Genomic DNA, 19995 nt, shown 5'->3' with positions numbered 1-19995 from the left:
TAAAGAGCTGTAGGAGTAAGGACAATAAGATGTCCAAGCCCACTGTGTGGTCTGGCATAGTGACCAGCTGTGAAGGAAGTCAGTCTGAGAGCAATGGGACCTCTGCTTATCAGCTCAGGAATCTTTGGTCGTTACCATCAAACCTGCTCGATCTGGATTTCATTACATACTGTTGTGAAGGAAAAAGATGCATCAATGTGCAAGTGAGTCTGGGTCTGATCATCAGCATTTCCAAGAGGAGGAGAGCTAGCTTTCCTTTTCTTTTCTACACATTTTAAAATTGACATACCGCAGATGAGGGGACACATTTTCACCTGTGGTTCTGATTTCTGCATCCAAAATACATACCAGTCTGCTTACATGCTCCATTTTAATTGGGTGTATATATGCCAGATATCTACCAGGTCTGATTTTTGTTCACAAAAGCTGGGTTTGGTGATTTGAAACCTGGGCTGGTTCGGGATTTGCTTTTCGCTGAGTGAAAGCTGTGTTAGTCACTTTGTGTTAATCCTGGGCTGATCCATAACCTCCCGTGTGCTGAGTGCTGTTGTACAAGGCAGCACGCACTGGCTGGCAATGTGCAGGGAATCCAAATTCCAGGCTGTCCCTTTGTCACCTGATAAGCACAATACCCAGCATTATGTCACAAGGTAGGGAGGTGAACCGGGCGATCGATACAAGTGTGGGATGCATCCGCCCGTATAATAAGAGTGCAGACAAGTTACAGCGCTTTCCTTTCAGGCTGTGTCAAGAAAGTTGTAATTTCACTTGTAATTTTGTTCAAAGGAATTCTTGTACATGCACCTGTGGAAAACAGGGAAGGATCATTGTTTTAAAGGTTGCCCTTTGCATATAAATCACAGCTCTGTGTGCTTCCCCATCTTAATTGGGTGACCTTTTGAATCCTATGGACAAGAGCTGAAATTCTGGAGCTGCTGGTTGGTTTAAGGTTTGAAATCAATTCACTTGATCCAGCAGCTACTCTGCTTCAAGACAGAGAGCCCAGAATGGGAATTTGAGAAGAAAAAGATCCACTTGGAAGTTTTCTGCTCACATGTCCTAGCAAACTGCACCGCTAACTGAACAGATGTGTGTAAAATACAGGTTCCTTTGTCACTTTAATCCCTGAAAAGACCTACCAGGATTCGCTGAGTGTGAGATAAACAGGAGGAGCGAGAAACATGTCATGTTTCCAAGAGGACGTTTCTGTGCAATTATCAATTTAAGCTTCCATTATTTGTCACTAATTACTGCACTGAGCTGTTAAATATTTAGCAGTAGTTTGTTTAATTGGGTTTGACCTATAAAGGAATCTGTACATAGCATAGCTTCAGTTCCAGGAGCCAGTGCCTCACTCCCAGCTAGGTAAATTTGTGTTCACGTAAGATGAACACATATTGTCAGACCAAGGGCTTTTTGTGTTTGTTTGTTTGTTTGTTTTACACCTGTCTCTCTTTTCCACCGATTCGTTTGTCTTCAAGGGGTCTAAAATTAGAGCACAAAGTAGGAGTACCACTTGTGGATGTAAAATGGGAGGGAGGTCAAATCCAAACTTGTTTACAGATGTTGTAGTTTAGAAAGCACCAGCATGATAAATTAAACATAACAAAGAAAAAAAATAAAGCAGAGCAACAGCTAGCCATTGAACACATCTGTTTGTAAAACACTGACCCAATCCCTGAATATCTTACTAGGCGGTGTTGCATATCAAAGCTTTTTGTCCTCAGCTACTCTGCTCCACAGCAGCTGCAGATAAACCAGGATTCATTCAGCTTGCTCTTTGCCTGACTGGTCTGACGTGGTGAAGAGACTTCTGCCTGTCCCCTCTGCAGAGGGTGAGCAAGAAGCAATCAGTAGATGAGCAATATTCATTTTGCTTTAAACTCCACAGCCCTGGCTCTGTTCATACTCGTCCCTATCTTGTAACTCCCTTGCTTTCAGTGGAGTTTCTCTTAATTTATACCAGGGTAATCGTAATCATATTCTAAAGTAATAAGACTTTTGATATATTTCTCAGAAGTGCCTCCTTTTGCATTTTTTGTTTAAGCTTTTATTCCCACTTAGTGAACAATTTTCTTATTGGGGTAGGATGCGTGTGTATTAATTTAAAACATTTACAGCATCACAAAAGCCTTGTTTTTCTACAAACAACATGTAGGCTTGGATCCTGATTAGCAATACAGCCACTTCACAGCATAATAGAACGGAGTTTTTTCCCAGTTTTGATAAATTCCTGTGAACCCGTCCTAACTATTTCCCTCTCTCTTATCACCATCATTTATAGCGGTAATTTTGCCATACATCCAAACATGCCTTGCCCAGAATGGAGAGGTTGTTGTAAGTTCCGTTGCATTTCAATAAACACCAAATAGTGTAAGGGAGGCCTGTGGAAGACTATTACCTGGCACTGTAGGTTAAAGCAGCGTTGGAGCTACTCTGATTTATGTCAGGGGCTTAACCAGTAGCCCCTGCCAACACTCATATTGAGGAAGGTGCAAGGATGGTGAACGGATACTTTTGTTTACCTCAGTTCACTTCTGGTAACAAGGATGAAGGTCTTATTTGCTGTACCTAAAAATATGTCATTCTTTTCCACACAGAAAATCTGTGGTGTATGTACTCTCATGTAATAATCAATCCAAAAGGGAATTGCTGGCATTTTACTACTGACTTAATGTAAGTCTCTGAAGAAAAATCGGTATCAGGTTTTGTTTGTTTGTTTTTTAGTTTCCAGTTTGCATCCCTGAGAACATACTATCCAGTTAGAGTTTTTTTTATGATTTTGTTTTCTGTGGTCCAGCTGGAAATGTTTGAGTAGAAGAACCAGAATACTGAGACTTTTCCATAGACACGATTAAGTGAACGGTCTGATTAGCAGTCATGTCATTTCAGAAACATTAATATAATATCATATCAAATCACATAGCTTACGTGAACTAATTTATGTGAATAACTGTAGTTCAGTGTAGACTTTCCTAAATTATCGTTGTGAACAGCGGTCAGTCATGACCTGAGATGACCGGTTAAGTGGCCATCGTGTCTGAGAACAGAGCTGGGTCTCAAAGGCTGGTAAACATAAACTCACCACACATAAGTAGTATTTATGCATAGATAAGTGATATTTATGGGCACATAGTTTCTCTTGGGATTTGGCTCCTTCTTTGTTGTGGAAATAGCTCTGTTTTAGTTCAGATCAAATACTTCTTTCCTTGGGAATCTCAAGTTTTGGAGATTGTGTTTTGTTAGGTCTATGCTGATGGTCATACTGAGTCTGAATGAAACTCCACGTCTATGTTAGTGCATTTAAAAATTCATCTATACTCCTTCTGCTCTGTCAGCTGCACTGTAGTACTGAAGATGCTGGTGGCAGGCACACCTTGCCTAGAGTTTTATTTCCTCTCTAGAACTTCAAAGTCTTCATTTAGCTTCCTACCTTTGAAAAACTATCAGACATCATCTCCTTTCCAGCTTCCTCATTCACTCAGGATAGGTGTTGAATTCTGAATATATGTTCATTTTTGTCTCAGAAACAACGTAATTTCCTCAATCAGACACATTAGAAACATCTGTTAATTCCAAGATTTCAGATATAATGATTTAATTTCTTATGGCTCATGTTTTATGAAAGGAATAAAGGGACTTGAGGGGGCAGTAATCTATGGTCACATCATCCGATGATGAGTTTCAGCTGAAGTTGCTCTTTGTATTTCATCTACGTGAAAAATACAGAATTGTTTATAGACTGGCTCATTGTCAGTACAACTAAAGACTACAGCATTGAATGGATCTAGATATGTCCCTGTATCAGGGTTAAATCCTTCAGTTAATACATTTGGTGGAGGTGGACAGTGGAGGGGATTGTTCTCACTGTGGGAACACAGCTAAACCCCACCTTTAATACACATTTACCTGTATTGCAGCTGAACCCAAGAAGCCCACATGACAGAATCATCTTAATTACATGCAATAGCAGTGGAGGGGGGCCTTAATGTTTTGGGGCATTGAAAGCAAGTTTACTGTATTCAGATGCTTTAAAACGGACCAGATATTCTACTGAAATCAGCTCCTGACTATGCAGCTCTGGTTTTGTGTGTGATTTGGGGCTGGCTGAGCCTCTTCCTCTCCTGGGATGAACATCAGGAAAAAAAAATCCTAACCCTGAGGTCTGTGAAGCTGTGAAACAGCTTCCCAAGAGGAGCATTGGAAGCTCTAATTAAAATTGGACTGGGCAAAACACTTGAAATTACACTATAGGCAGTAATGCAACATTGGCAAGGTGGGTGGAGAAAACGCCCTAACGGGTCTTTTCTGTCTTTAAATTCTGTAAATTCTTGTTCTTCTCTTTTATTATGCTATTTTACCTTTTTCTTTAATGATGACACATAGTGTCATCTAGAAAGGATTATAAGATGCTATTGTGAGCTGAGTACGATGATGTTAAATGTCAAAAGAAACTGCAACAGTTTCTCTGCAGGTCCATAGTGATTATATGGAGAAAAGAAAGAGAAACTGTAAGCAAGGACATCAGTGTAGTGTTTGTGATCTGTAAGACAGTGGCAAATGTCTGCAATATATGTGTTTATCATTTTGACACTGCATTTCATATTCTCTGCGTATGAAGAATAACCACATTCCACCAAACCTAACACAGGTGTGGAAAAGTCATTTGCTGTAACTGTGTACATCACTCAGATTGCTAGAGAGATCTTCTATCCAAATGTTTCAAATATCCCTGAAGACTTGGACTAAATTATATCTTTTTACATCTTAATTTATAGCGTGTATTTAATCTTAGTATCTCACAAATCTAAATATCTCATCAATTTAGACTTGGGTATAATCATATTACAGTTTACCAGGAAAGAACACTGCCACAATACAATGGGGCTTTGACAAGAAACTGTGCACTGCAGCACTGAAACAGCACAAGTTTGAGGAAAGGGTATAAAAATCGGTCTTTACTGAGATTTTTCTTAAAGTTGTAGTTACATCTGAATAAGTTCCATTTATTTGCTCTACCCCGTCCCCTCCTCCCCCACGCTCCTTTCCACATGATGTAGTATTTCACCACTTCCCAACGCAGAGCTTTCTGCAGAAGAGGTCTTATATCATGGCAATCGGCTAAGTAATGAGGCTTCAGACGGAAGTTCTGGAAACCATGTTGACTCTGTGAAACTGAATTTGTGATTCGTCATTACAGCTGCACTTAAGGTTTTGCTAGGCTTGCCTTTTCCACCAGCTTTTCTTTCTCCCCCTCCAGCTCTGGAAAATCCAGCGTCCCCTTACTAGCTGCAGACAGTTTGAAAAGTATGGTACAGGGTAAGAAGTTTGGAATAAAAAGAAGGGAAGAGAAGCAGAAAATCTTGATTAGAAAGTATAATTTAATAGAACGTGTATTGAACCAAATGTATTGATTAATGTGGAAGATATAGTACTTATATTGATTCAAACTAGAGATTTAGTACTAAAAGCTGTAAGCCAAAAAGCTGGTGCAGATTGCTACAAAAGTCAGTTTAATGCTGTCCTTGAGAATGCCTTCACAAAGAAATTCTTCTAATGTTTGAGGAGTAGGTAGAATGCGGTATATGTCAGTTTGATCCCGGAGGGTTTTATTTTGTACTCTAATAGCTGTTACGAGCCTACATTATATCCAAGGAGTAATTTTCCTTAGGGGTGCCCAGCTCGCTTTGTGTCAATATTCTAGCATTTTAAGTCACGTACAGTATATGCTTCTGGGAACAGTGCAGGAGCCAGCCAGACTCATAATGGTCTGCATTCATTAATAAAGGCAGAAGCTTCTGTCCCTCTATTGCCCACTACAGGGATGCTTCCCTGGTCTTCAGGGACCCGTACAGACACATTTAAAGAAAGCTTTATTTTGAGTGGGCAGGAGATGAAATGCAGGACTTGCAGGCATTTCCTAAGTCAGCTATATGCCCGAGCACAGGGGTGACCTTAATGGGTCAGAGAAGAATGCAGGTCAAAAGACTTATTATCCAGCCTGTTGGAAACCAATTGCTTTTGTTAAATAAATAAATAAATAAATAAAAATTGTAGTGCTTAAAGGTTGACAGTAATGTAGAGAGTTCTGTTTTACAACCTGGAACTGTATTGCAGTGCAGTAGGGTTCAGGTTTGTGGGTTTTCTTTGAATGAAAAACAAACAAACAAACAAAAAAACTAGGTGATCCATAATGTACACGGGTAAAGGATTCCAGATAAGTGATAACATGTAGGGTACCATAATTACTTAATCAGTGATGATTGATTACTCATGTTTGTGTTCTTGAACTAAGGAAAAAATAACATGCTGCTGTGGTACCGTTACCATCTGTTGAAATAATACATCTACATTTCATCTTTCTATTTCTTCACTTGTACCCTCTTTGCACTGTTTGTCTGGTACAACCGTGTCTTGCTTCATCTAGTCATAAGAAGCACAAGTCCCATTTAAATCGAATGCAACCACAGTTCGCATTAAAAATTCTGATGGCATAGTGTCTGTGGTTATCTGTGGATATTTTTTTCTTCGTTAATTTTGATTCTTTGGGTGGGAACTTTTTACTAGCTAATACATCTCATGTTCTTTCCAAAACACAAAGACATAAAGACATACATCAAACAACCAAAAATATTACCTCTTTTGTCCCGAGCATTTCTGCAAAGAAACCTTTTTACATTTTTTTTTTTGCAGAGAAGATTCTTCCACCCAGTGTTATAATGAAATCTGTGCATGTTTTCTAGTTCCTTAGCACTAACAACAAAGATATCTCAAAGCATTTTCATCTAGAAAAGTGGTGGCATATAATTTTATAACAGCTCACGTAGCAGTTGGGATTCTGGGTTCTGCTAACATATAGGTATAGGAACAGGACAAACTCATTTAAAGAGTTTATTTTTTATGAGAAATATGTTGAATTTGGGTTCTCCCAGGTAATATACCTGCTTTTCAGATAATACCAAGACAGAGAAACTGGGGAGGTCAGACAGCTTTCCTGGCTGGGTCTGTGTCTAACACAGTAACAAATGCAGTGACACACAGACCTTCTGCTTCACTGTTCCTCCATTTTGTGCATGCAAAGCTTGCATTTTTATTTGCAAACTAGGTTCTCCTCATGAAATTGTAGCTCTTGGAAATGTTAATGCAGCTATTGCTGAGGTCCAGGAAGGATTACGTTAACAAAAAATATTTTCCCTTTCCATTGCTTGAGTAGGAAATTGAAATTTTTGCTTCACAGGGAGACTACCTCATAATTAAGCAGATGTGTTTATATGCAATCAAATTTGGGGGATATTAAGTAGGGAAGCACATGATATCTCGTGTACTTCGTTAAAGATTTCTCTTTGGCAAATGGATGCACTAATTGCTCCAAACTCAGGCAAAACTATTTTGAAGTTTGCGGCAGAGGCACATTTTGAGCTCGTGCAGTGTACTTTTAGTGAAGGGCAGCGTGCTCTCAGAGCCACACAGGGGATCTCGACTGTAATTTCGTGCTCTCCCTGGGTGCCCATGCTCCCGTGTCCCGGCCGCATCCCTGCCGGCAGGGGCTCCAAATTTGGCTTTCCCCACCCGCGGGCGCTCCCACTGCCGGGGAGGCGGGGAGCTCGCCGCCCGCGAGGAAGAGAGAGCATCGCAGTCAAGATCCGCTGTGCGGATAATGGAGGAGGATTTTTGCCCTAAATTTTTAAACACAACACCCCTCATAAAAACAACAACAGTTCATAACTGGGATTAATGTTTGCAATTTTCAGTCACTTAGACATGGGGTCTCCAATAGATGGCTTTTGGTGGAGTAGAATATGGCTCTCCGTGGGGTTACAGAATTTTCTTTCTTTTCTTATCTCTCTCCTTCCATCCTTTGCCTGCTTGCCTTGTCAATGTTATGCTTCTGAAGTGCTTCCACTTGGTATTTTTTGCCACTCAGCCAAATAGGTATTTCTCCCTAGTCCCTCACGTTTGGGGAGCCTTAATTACTTTGGAAAGCATGTTGTGTTTTGACTGTTTATAATAAGTACATTTGCCTTTTTGAGGCCCGAGCTGCTCAAAGGATTTCATAATGTTTGTATCCTGCCCTGCCTTGCTTTTCTCTGCAGCACTTGGTTTCTTCTATTGCCTCTTCACCGTATCAAGGGAATCCCATTTTGCATCAGGGCATGGGAGTCGGGGACACCAAGAGCTGGGGCAGGACAGGCCTTAAGTCGTGCTTTAGTTTGCCTTCCTCTCATTTGGGCCTTTTTATTTTTTAATCAAAAATGTCATTGCAGCCAGAGTTATGCCTACACATCTAAAACACTTTTCGGCTGCTCTATATGCGACTGTTCGTCCAGCCCCACACTGATCATGCACTGTTCAGGCAGTGGAAAGAAATTAAAATGGGAATGACTGACATGCTTGCTTTCAGCAGATTAGAAACAAAAGGCACCCCCCCAAATATCCCTCTGCAATGTAACAACTGGTATATGACTTCACCTGCTCAGGATCAAAGGAGAAATCGGCATTCAGGCTGCTACCCCATATTTAACCTGTCCTGCGGTTTCTAGGTACTGCAGGGTCTCCAATAAGCCTATGGTGTTATGCCATAAGTGCTGAAATAAATGGGCACAACAGGATGACAAAAGGGCCTACAGTCAGGCTTAACTCTTAATTTCCTTGCTTTTGTGGTTTCAAGTCAGAGCCCATTACCTGACACCAGCCAACATTTTAGTCTGCAGTGTATTGCCACTGCTTTACAGCATTTTGAAATGACTTTATGTGAAGGATAAGAAGCTAGATGAAATCAAGTGGTAGAGTGTATTTTTTTAACACTCTGGCCTTGGATAGTCTGGAATTCCTGCCATCAGCATTAAATCATTTTGCATTCACATCTGGAAACTGCATCTTTGAGTGTCACTGGGTCATTTTCCTTTAATCTTGAGAAGGGCACTACATTAAAAATTCCTTAGTCTTACTGTAAGATCCTTTCCTTGCCAAATGTCCCATGAACTATTGTTTGTGTGCGTGCACAGTTTAGGGAGAGAAAGAGAAAGGAAGGGAGAGCTATCAGACTGGTTTGCAGTCATGCTGGATTTCACATTTGTTTTGCCAAGGCTGTTTCTGTGTGCCTTTTCATGGGTGGCTCTGAAAGGTATGCTTCAGTAGATGTTCACTTCACCGAAAATGTTGACAGCCTTCGGGGAACAAGTTCATCCTGAAGTGCACTAGTCCAAAGGGATTTGAAGACAGATTAAGCTGATAAAGCAGAGAGAGGGGACAGGACGAGCTGAGACCCAACTATGGGACGTGCCATCCATCCCATCCCCTCTGGGTCAATGGCACAAGTCTGGTGCAGATTAAGCAGGGCAAAATTCATCACTAATCAGTGGCTGTTCTGTTATTTGGAAGCAGCATTCACAGACTTAGTCCATTTTCTGAGGATCAGTTTACTTTGGAGAAGACTTAACACGCACTGGATTGGCTCCTTGCTTTTAGCTCAGTGCTTGTGTAGGATCTGAGCCAATGCAGGCATTGAAATAGCATCTCATCCCTAAAAGTGGTCGACTAGATTAGGGCAGCGGTAGGAAAGAGGGAGATACGTGTGTTTGCTGCTGCATTTGTTCGCTACCCATATGGGAAAGGAGAACTGCAGGTTCCAAGGTCCATGTTGTGCCACCTCGCATAAGGCACTGCATTCACTTGAGGAAAAATATTGGTGGTTTTTGGAGACTGACGGAAGGGCTGTGGCAGCCCCTCCTGTTTTCTCATCGGCCTTTGATCTCTCTGCTAGGCACAGAATGACTCTTGGCCAGAATATACCGTGCTACACTATTAAGGGGGAAATAAGTTTTAATGTAATAAAATATTTGAACTGATGCCACAGTCTAGGAAGCACTGTCCATTTAGCGTGTTTTTTTGTTTGTTTGTTTGCTTTGCTTTGGTTTGGTTTGATTTATAAACAGCAAGGCCTTTTCTGCAAAATAAACACACTTCTCATTTTGCATAACATATAAACCATCAGGCATATGTAAGCAGACACCAGAACCACAGGACTGGTGTGCAGTTTCCCTGGGGCAGGTCTGCCCAAACGTACCTGGAGACAGTGTGTTTGCTTTCTGGTGACCTATGGAAAGAAAAGCGGTGTGAAACAGCTGGGGTCTTTTCTTTGAGAAAAGACACTTCTTCTGGCTGCTTTAAAGCAGGGAGGAGTCAAAGATATTTTCTTTCCAATACATTATTTTGTGTGATGTTGGTAGAAATGCCTATCCTGTGACTAAGCTGTCTCTTTTTGTTTTGTTACAGAATCATACGATGACCCAGCATAGCAGTTAGTGCAAGGCCCATCTCTTCCAGAGGATTCTTTGTGGCACAAAAAGGGAACACGTTTTACTCTTTGCACGAAACTTTCATTGTTAATGTATATTATTCAGAAACATTGTATTGTACCATAAAACTTGTATTATCGAAACTGTTGGATGTTCATGTGTTTGAACTTTTGAGCACCGGATAGACTTCCTGTATATAAAGTGTTGCACATGTATTATGTTGTCTGATACTAAAATGGTCTTATAAAGACAAGTGGACTTGGGCCCTATTCAAGAAGGATAAAAATAATAATAATACTGTGTGAGGGGAAAAAATAGCTTAAGAAAAAGTGTCATTTTCAAGGAGGAGGGAGAAGGTAATAGCTATGTTCCATTACAGCTCTGTTTGGCCTTCCTTTTGTTTAAACTTCGGTCTAGAAATCTCTCTCTTTTGGTATACAAACGGATGAATCCAAGACTATTTTTTATTGCTGAAGATTCTTGCAAAAATATGAAGAGACTCTTTCTCACAGAGCAGGAACCCACAGTTGAATAAGGCCCGTATATATATTTGTAAGCCTTGCGATATGACAGATAGCATTACCATATATGCAATAGTTGTTATGTAGATTGTCAAAGAATTTTTTTTTCTGGATACCATTTGAAGCTTTGAGTGTTCAAGACTTTCCTTAATGATTTCACACAGCCAAATTCTTGAATCAGTTGAACTAACCTGTATGTTACTGTTATTAATGTTTACTCTGCGGTCTGAACCTGGAGATTACTGGAATTGTTTTCCAAAAGGAAATAAATTCAGTTTACCATTATGTGTGAGCGTGCTTGTGTCTTGTCTTTTTCCTTTGAAAGCAGCATTGTTGTTATTGCTCTTGTAGTACCTAAAGGACCACCAAGATCTGGAATCCCATTGTGTCAGGACCCATGAAGTGGTCAGTAGCAGTAGGGCACTGCTCTTGAAGATGACCATTTAACTAAACGTACTGGTAGAAAACTAAACATACTGGCCCACTGCAAAGCAATATGTGCTTTAGGGTAATATTCACTGTTTTCCGCTTTTATTTGTTTGTCTCCTTTGGCAGTTTCAACAATTTCATGCCCATACACTTGACATGTTGGTTGCCAGAGGAGTCACCGCACATCTTCTGTGTATAATTATTGGCATATTTCAACAGGATACTATTTAGTGAGTTGGGTCTAGCACCAACTACTGGGATCCCCCACTGCTCTGCCAGATCTGTTCCCTTCACATCCCTCACTCTCTCTTCTGACACGGGTAGCAGAACTGGACGTGGTGCACACTGCGAGATGATGCTCTGTGGCACCACGGCCCTGGGGGAGCTGTTGCAAAACCTCACAGCTTTGCTGGGGTCTGAATTGGCTCCTAGCTGCCTGCAGTTTTGAGAAGCAGAAAGGGGATAAAAACTAACCTTGCCTACCAGTATCCCCCCCCTACTCCAGCTCACCTACAAAAGAAGACCAAAACAACCCATTCTCCAGCTATTTTAGTATCCTATCCTATGGCTTGAATTGCTGGATTCATCCCATGGAAACCAGTGTTGCTGACATACTGCAGCTAAAGAGCTGCACATCACAACAGTCCAAATGGCTGGAGCTGCTTGCCTATTGCTGTCAGGGTAGATATAAAGTGTGATTTCCAGTTTGCTGGATGCCACATTTTGACTGTCCACAGATGGAGGACGGAGAGGGAAGAAGTAAAATCTAAAAGTCTCAGGTTACCAGATATTTCAAGAAAAAAAAAATGTGTCATGTTTAAAACTCCAGCTTTGAGAATATTGTGCAGACTTTGCCAAATACAAAAAAGAAATTCCTGGGTTTCATATGAAAATCTCATTTGTGCTGACAAAAGGATAAATACAGGCACGAGTACACAAAGCTTGTAAAATGCCAGTTCTATTTATAAGTCAGAAAGTGTTCCCATTCTTATTCTCATTAATATATTACTCATCTCAGCCAAACTGAATGTGTTGATGTGTTCTTTATTTTTGACAGATACCTTAAAGGATATAAGACATTTCAGCCTTCATGTGTGAAAGTGTGACATATTGGTTAAGACTGAAAATAACATGCCTCTAGTAGAGTTCAAGTATATAAGAAATATTACACCCTACTGTTTTTGTAAATGCCAGAGTGCCACTGAGTTGAGACAGATGGTAGCTGGGAAAGATGCAATCTTATAATCAAAAGCTAAAATATGTCAAAAATATGTTAGCAAGCAAAACATAGCATATTACTAGCGTCTCATGTCATGACAGCTTGCAAAACATGCAAAGATGTTGAATTTCTAGATATGTAAATAAAGGAACAATAAACAGAGCAGCAGCAAACGTGATGAAGACTTTCTGCATCGATTGTCCCCACAGTGCAGTGCCGGGGAAGGGAAGGGTCTTAGGCCACAGGCAGCCCCAGGTGGCTTCTAAGAGCTGGCTACTAGTATCAAGTGCTGGAATCCTCTTACCTTTTCCAAACTAACAGGTTTCTCGGTGATACCTAAATAGCTGTTTAAATAGATTACGGAAGACATCTAAACTTCCCAATGAGAACTGAGTGTTCCGCGGGGAATTACCACAGCATTTAGAAAGATCAGCGAGAGGGGCAGATCATCTTGCCTACAGAAGAACAGACATGGCTCTCTGTGTGTGCACGTGTGCATTTCAGCTAGGGCATGCCTTTCTCTGTCCTGGGTCAGTGAAAGCTAAAAGGAGCCCCTCCTAATACCCTTAACGTAATGCGAAAGGATAAATCTATTCGGGAGGTGTGTGGACAGATTGATGGACAAGGTATCCTCTTACCTCTGAGACTGGCTTTATTCCCAAGATTTCAAGTGGACATGAGTTTTACTGTAAGTGATAGTTTAATAAAATGATTAGTCCCTCTGCTTGTTTGCCAGAGCTGTGTTTAGATAACATAACAGAGCTAAAGAAGGCATAAATATGGAATTTATATTGCGGAAGTGAAGCAATCCACCCAGATGATACCTGAGCTCAGGATTTATGAGGAAATACACTGATTCTGTATCTGAACAAACCATGATCCGGGACTAAATGGGTATTAGGCCTTTATGATATTCAGCTCACCAAAATAAGAGTTTTGACCATCACGTACATCTTCATAACCTTTTGCCTAAGTTAGACTTCCCAATCCATTTTAGGTGCTGCAGCGATCAGGGAGGCTATCACGACTTCTTAGATTCACTCCTGGTGCAGTGCTCTCTTTGTTTTCCCTGACTGAGGAGTCGCTATATTAACATTAGTCCAAAAACTCACAAAAAAAATAGTTCAAAGACTCTGCCTAGGACATGTTAACAGTTCTCATGTCCTTCTTCATAGCGTGTAGAAAGTTGGAGCCCTCTCCACATCTCAGTGCCTAGGCTTTCATTAGTAATTCTGGCATGACCAGTCACTTTGTTTCATTACCACTGTCCTCAGCACCAAAAAGAGACATCCCTTCCATACCAACATATGGCACCTTCTATTTATAACAAGATTAAGAATTCATTCACACCTTGATTGAATCCTGCTTTATTGAGATGTCACAACAGATTCTCACAGCCTGCAAAGGGAAAGACTTACAAATGTTAATATTGTGACAGGTAGGACACATAAAAGTAAATGAATTATAATTGGTGACAATTAAAAATTGCTCAGTGTGAAAACAGTATATTGTGCTGCTGTTACAGCCGTGTCTAAGATGGGGCAAGGTGAAGGACTCTGTAGAATAAGACCATCCCTGAATTCAGAAATGTTACCTTGATTCCTGTCTAATGTGTTCAGTCATACACTGATGCTCAATTAATGTTCTTGAGCTCCTTACATCTTGGTGGGCAATGTGCCATTCTCTTTCAAGCATTTGCTTCAGTGCTCTGTAGGAGCACAAAAAAATAAACAAGATTAGGCCTATTTTACCAATTCCATTTAATGCATCCCTTTTCCCTCCCCGTGTTGCTTCCCTTGTTTGTATGCAGAAGATTTCTTTAATTATTATTATTGTTGTTACTGTTGTTAGTGGTAGTAGTGAACTATGAATGCTATAGTAATGTGCTCCCTCAGGAGCTGGGAGGCCCCCGGCCACCAAGTCTTGCGTGCAGATCTTCTTCTGTGTGTGGCACACAAAAGCCTGACAAGGTCTCACTCATGTTTCAAAGCTCTCTCTCCTTTCAGAGCTATTTGTTATTGTCTCCACCATCACAAGTTTAAAAAAGGAAAGTTAATTAAATATGGAACAAGACTGAGCAACATCTTTTAAACCATCATGTCATTAGAATTGGATCCCTCTGAGAGCTGCTTAAAAGGGTTTTGAGAACAATGACTGTTCAATCAGATATTTATGGGCATAGTTATGTAAACACACTCTTTATTGTCTATGTATATTTAATATAATTATCAGTTTTGTACTCAGACTCTCAGGAGACCCAACAAATCACAGTGTTGCTTTGAAAATGTCAGCAGAAAAGACAATTATGTTGCGAGCAAATATTCATAAATTATATTAAAAAGTCCTGTGAAAACATACCCTGTGTTGCAGAACTGCTTTTGCACTAGCAGAATCATCGCTGTCTTTCTTTGATTTAAACTCTTGGAAGTAACAGCGATGTTGCTTGAAAAAAATCTTTAATACCAAAGAGCATTCTGTTCCTGACTGGTGGGACAATGTAACTTGCAGACAAATTAAAGGGGCTCATTATTAATATGCTGGGATCTTTTTAGAGATTTCTAAATAAGGTTTATCGAAATTAGAAGCAAAAAATATTTGCACTCCAGTGGCTAGGTACTACATCACTTACTGTACTTTTCTTCTTTTGTGAGATGATTCCTGACAACTTGCCATGCTTTTTACTTCCTTTGCTCATTATGTTTTAGAAAAAAAAAAAGTGGAGAACTGGGACAGTGTTCAGTAAATTAAATGTGCCATGCTTATGCTAAACCAATACGTGTGCTGGAGTTTGATAAACACCTAGTAAGTGCCTGCAAATCATTTCTACTGCAAGATATACAATCAGCATATCAACATCTTAATTAGCAGCTAATGACATTTGAATGGGGAGGTTAACGTTAAGCACACAAACGCAGTTTATTAAAGGGCAAAATAAAATACATTGAAACATTTCAATCTGTATTTATTTTTCAGTATAAAACACCTGGGTTTTGTAGTAAGCAATCATTTGTACGAGTAGTATCCCAATCCTTTGTTATATTTTGGAATACATCTCCAGGAATAAAATGTCTTTTCTGGTGCATCTGATCCTAGTGATCAATGGGAACGTTGCGCATGTTGGACAAGCAGAAGATAAAATTCTGCTTCTTTTTCAGGAAAATGCGTTTTATCTATGCATCTATTTTTGAGTGCACCACTACATTTTAAGTAGGCATGAGATGTTACTGGCTGCTTTATGATGATTTTCTGATTCATTATTTTCTAAGCATGTTTTCAAAAGCAAATTTTTGTGGGATGGTGCAAAGCAAAGTGTGTTCATGGCAGTTTCTGCTATAGATGCAGTACTGGCTTGGTGGTGATCTTACTGGACATCCAGAACATAAGAGAATCAATGATCCCGTGGAGAAGAATCTGCTATAGGCAGGGTGCTCTTGACTTTGCCAGCGGCATGGGTTCCAACTGTGTGTGGTAACTACTCGTCACCTTCTCATGGAGTGTGGAGAGCAACGTAGAGTGCCTCCTTTACGATTTGAGATATAAAGTGGCACCTAGATGATCACAATTAAAAATCTTGGCCCTACAGGCTACTGCGCAGGCTGCGTCCAACAAGTGAGCTCTATGGATGTGTACAATCTCACAATCTCTTTGTTGTTTGTTTCTTGTGTCCTTTCTAGATGTTTGATCTCATTCATCCTTGCTCCTTGTTTATGGAACCAATTATGTTTGTTTAGACAAGTGGCTGAAAGTTCAGTAACAACATTATGTCACTTTGTTTGAACCAGTTACTTTGTCAAGATCCAATCATGCAGACACTTGATAGAGCAGCACCTTCACAAGGTGAAGTATGGTCTTCTGCGCAATAAGGGACAGCAGGTAAGTGGAAACAAAACTGCCTTAGCAGAAAATGAGGTTCCGCCATCTGGAAGCCAAAAGACATACTAAGATATTTTTAATTCAGGGAAATGCCCATCTTTCAGTGTTAGTCATAATTATTATTTTTTTCAGAAGTCATTGGTTAGATTTTGCCTTTTTTCTTGACTGCCATCCTTTCTTTCCTCTCATTACTCCCTGTTCTTTAATTGTTTAATGATTGGCATGGGGCAATTTTGATTTTCTTAATTACCTTTGTGAACCTGCATTTGATTTGGTGGCAAGGTCATCATTCTTGATGAACTTGAGAGTCATGTTGATTCATTTATCTTTTGGCCTATTTCACTTCCAAACACCTTTATACTTTTGTCCTAATTTGATGTGGTTAATTTTCTGACATAAAGTGAAAGATCATATTTTTGATTAGATTATATCTTCTGATGATATCTGATTCTGATGATATCTTCTGATTTGTAAATCTTTCAACCTTATTGCCAACTTTCCCTAATCAATGTTTGATTTTTTTTTTGACTTCTGCTTCCTCTCCCACAGTAATAACTACCTACAAAGCCAACTCTGGGTTCTTTCAGGAATTCTCTACTCACTGTGAAGTCCATCTCCTTCAGAAACTCTTACTTCTCTTACAACATATGGAGGATCAGATGGGGTTTTAGAGCTCCTCCCAACAGTGCCTTGCTATTACAGTATATGTTACATTGGTATTCACAGGCTGTAGTTCTAGCATCATAAGAAGAAGGACTGCCCATTTCCAGATTTGACAGCTCATGTTTTTAATGTTGTCTGGGGAGGAAATCTGAGTTAAACTTTTGATTTAATCATCAACTAAAGCCAGTCAGTGTCTTACCCTATTTACAAATCATCTGATTTTTAAATCCTGTCTCCGTTCTGTCAATGATAACGTGTTTTCAGAATCTTTCAACGCTTCCTTAATTGCTAAAATTTGCAGACAAAAAAACCACCCATGCCTAGCTGTCTGCCAGTAGTTTCCTTGGTCAGGCTTTTCAATCTGTTGTCTTATAGAGTTCTCTCTTCAGAAAACTTTCAAGGAGAATAGAGGAGAAGATTAAAGGGTTATCCAGAGGTTACATTCAACTGTTTGTTCATTAGATTCCTGGCTCATTTGGTTGTTCAAAGGAGTGCCTGAACATATGAATGATGTTGTAATATTACCCATATTTATTTAATGCACACATTTTTCTCTGGCCTGACTCGTTTCAGGCTTAGAAAGACAGAAGCCAATATGAAAACGTTCAAGCCTTTTCTGAGGGAGCGACTGCTAATTATCATCCTCTCCTGAAATTCCTTTTCTTGTTTGCTTGCCTTGAATGTAGGGATGGAGTGCAGCTTCCGAAGCTTGGCAAGTATCAACCAGTGTGCTCAGCACACAGCACCATGGCTTTGCTCACTTCATTTTTTACTCTACCCAAGGTTTCATTTCCTTTTAGATGCTACTTGATGCTTCTGTAGCATTTGGTGTTACTAAGCAAGAGCTTTTGTTAAGCATAAAAAATACTTGTGCTAATCTATCTGTGGCAACACATGCTTGAAATGTATCTCATTTTTCTCAGCATGAGATACTCAGCATCTTGGTATTGAGACTGTATTTCTGCTGTTACCTAATTTGGTCTGAGTTGGCCTAAACATTCATCCAAGAAATGTATTCTTTCTATGCCCCTTTTGGGTTATGTTATTCCCTATTCTCACTGTAAGCTAGGAGTTGGTTGCATGCATTTCTTCTGCAGTATAGGTCAGTCCCTGCACGAAAAATCACATGCATTTTCATTATTTTTCTGTTTGTTTGTCTTTCCTAGTCTTGGTAACTCTGTCGTTTTCAAGGATATGCCTGCACACACATATGCTGCACACTTCCAATGGAGGCACTTTATTTTGGGGTTCTTCTCACCCAGTGGCCTGGCAGCAGTACTGGCCAACAGCAGATGACTGTGGAAAAGCGTAAGGCTAGGGCAGGGGTATATCGACTTTTCTTTGATATAGTTTCCTGTCCTCGAGTGACTGCTGCCTCAGGACCTCCTCAGCCAAAAATGAGTCTTGCTGTTTGACAGCTTTGGGTGATGGCTTTCTTTCTTAATCAAATTAGGTCTTGGGGCATGTATAAATGTCCAGCACACACAGAATCCTGGCACGGTGAATTTCATTTCTTAACTACGCATTGCATGAAGAAATATTTCCTTTTGTTTATTTTGAACCTTCTTACTTTAGTCTCGTGACAGAAAATAAATGACCTCTTTCTTCCCTGTTCACCTTCTCTTTGTCACCCAGGCCTACTCTACAGACCTCTGCCATGACCACTTCCTTTCATCCCTGTGGTCTTTCTCCCTGCTCCTCAATAAATGAAAGAGGTCACTACAGAGCAACACAGACCATGCCTCCCACCAAAATCCAATAGCCTAGCCTTGTGACACAGAGGGGCACAGAGGGCAAATTTCTCTTTGGCTTAAAAGCAGATGCTACATCCACAAGGTATGACACAGCACAGTCCGATACAGAAACAATATGTAGGGTCCCCAAAGCCACACAACCAGGTTAGCACTGCCTCTCACAAGGGCTAATTAACTCAGGACTAATTAAGAGCGTCATACCACACTGGCACAGCCATCCAGAGCTTGCTCTCTAGCTACCAGCTTGGGGATCTCCTAGCAGTATGGCATTCGGTATGGATATGTCCTCAGGACATTGCCTTGCATGTGGACCAGAAACTGTGGGGGGAAGCTGTGGGGTTGATTAGTCACTCATTTACAGTACTTTTAGCTCTGAGCAACTCTCCTGAAGTTATTGAAATTAAGTGGTATAGTACCACTACAATGCAGTAGAAAAATCAGGTGCAAAAAAAAAACAGGTTTTGTATACGTGCATCTGTATACAAATGTATGAACTGCAGAAGGATAACATTAAAGTTGCAAACTCAATAAATAACATTTCTTTGTAACTGCCTGTGCATAGGATAGACACCTCTCATGTGTGTGCTAATGCTCCCAAGTTTCCTCAGGAAAACAGCCTCGCCAGGTGCACAAGAGGGCATTGACCATAAAATAAGCAGTAGCTTCATATTTGACATTACCCTCAGTGTTCTGCTGGCAGCTCTAGGTACTGCTTGCTGCGTGCTGCTGAAGCCCTCCACCAAAGTCAGCATTACTAATTTCCCCCAAGCCCAGCTTTGGTGCCTCTGCCCATGGGATGGGTTTAGTGTCCAGTCTGCTCAAGTAATAGGTATTGGCTTCCCACATACTGAGGAGAGACAGCCTTAGCCAAGACCACATTTTCAACTCCCTTTTGATGTGTGAACCACTACATCTTTTCCAGTGGAGGAACAGGTTGTGTGCAGTGAATTTAAACCTTCTGAAAATATTTTTTCTTTTTCTGTTTCCTTTTCATGCACCACTAGAATCCATCCCTTGGCTCAGGCAAACGTAGTCTCCCCTGCCTGCTCCCTGCCTACAATTTATGCTCTGTTCCTATGGTCTAGGACCAGTCTCCATCTTCCAGAGCCCCCACATCTTTCATGAGTACCAGTTTCCTTTGCCTAAACATTCCCAGGATCATCTGAAGTTATGGCCAAATGTGCTCTTCTAGCTTTAACCAATATCCATATTTCTCATCCCAGACATCCCTACCAATA

At 40.5% G+C, this 19995-nt stretch overlaps 1 protein-coding gene across 13 annotated transcripts in view; it reads left to right on the top strand.

Annotated features, from left to right (window-relative positions):
- Positions 1-11104, top strand: part of ZNF521 (zinc finger protein 521) — a 231720-nt gene extending 220616 nt beyond the window's left edge. For all 13 annotated transcript variants that reach the window (XM_080581128.1, XM_080581127.1, XM_080581126.1 and 10 more), the window contains one exon: positions 10276-11104. In XM_080581128.1, the coding sequence (XP_080437254.1) occupies positions 10276-10305 (30 nt within the window). In that variant the 3' untranslated portion in view covers positions 10306-11104. The remainder of the gene's footprint in view (positions 1-10275) is intronic.
- The last annotated feature ends 8891 nt before the right edge of the window (positions 11105-19995 follow it).

Source organism: Anser brachyrhynchus, assembly GCF_964034855.1.
Source record: "Anser brachyrhynchus genome assembly, chromosome: 2".
Taxonomy (NCBI): Eukaryota; Metazoa; Chordata; class Aves; order Anseriformes; family Anatidae; genus Anser; species Anser brachyrhynchus.
The sequence above is the reverse complement of the archived record's forward strand: the minus strand, read 5'-3'. Positions and strand labels throughout refer to the sequence as shown.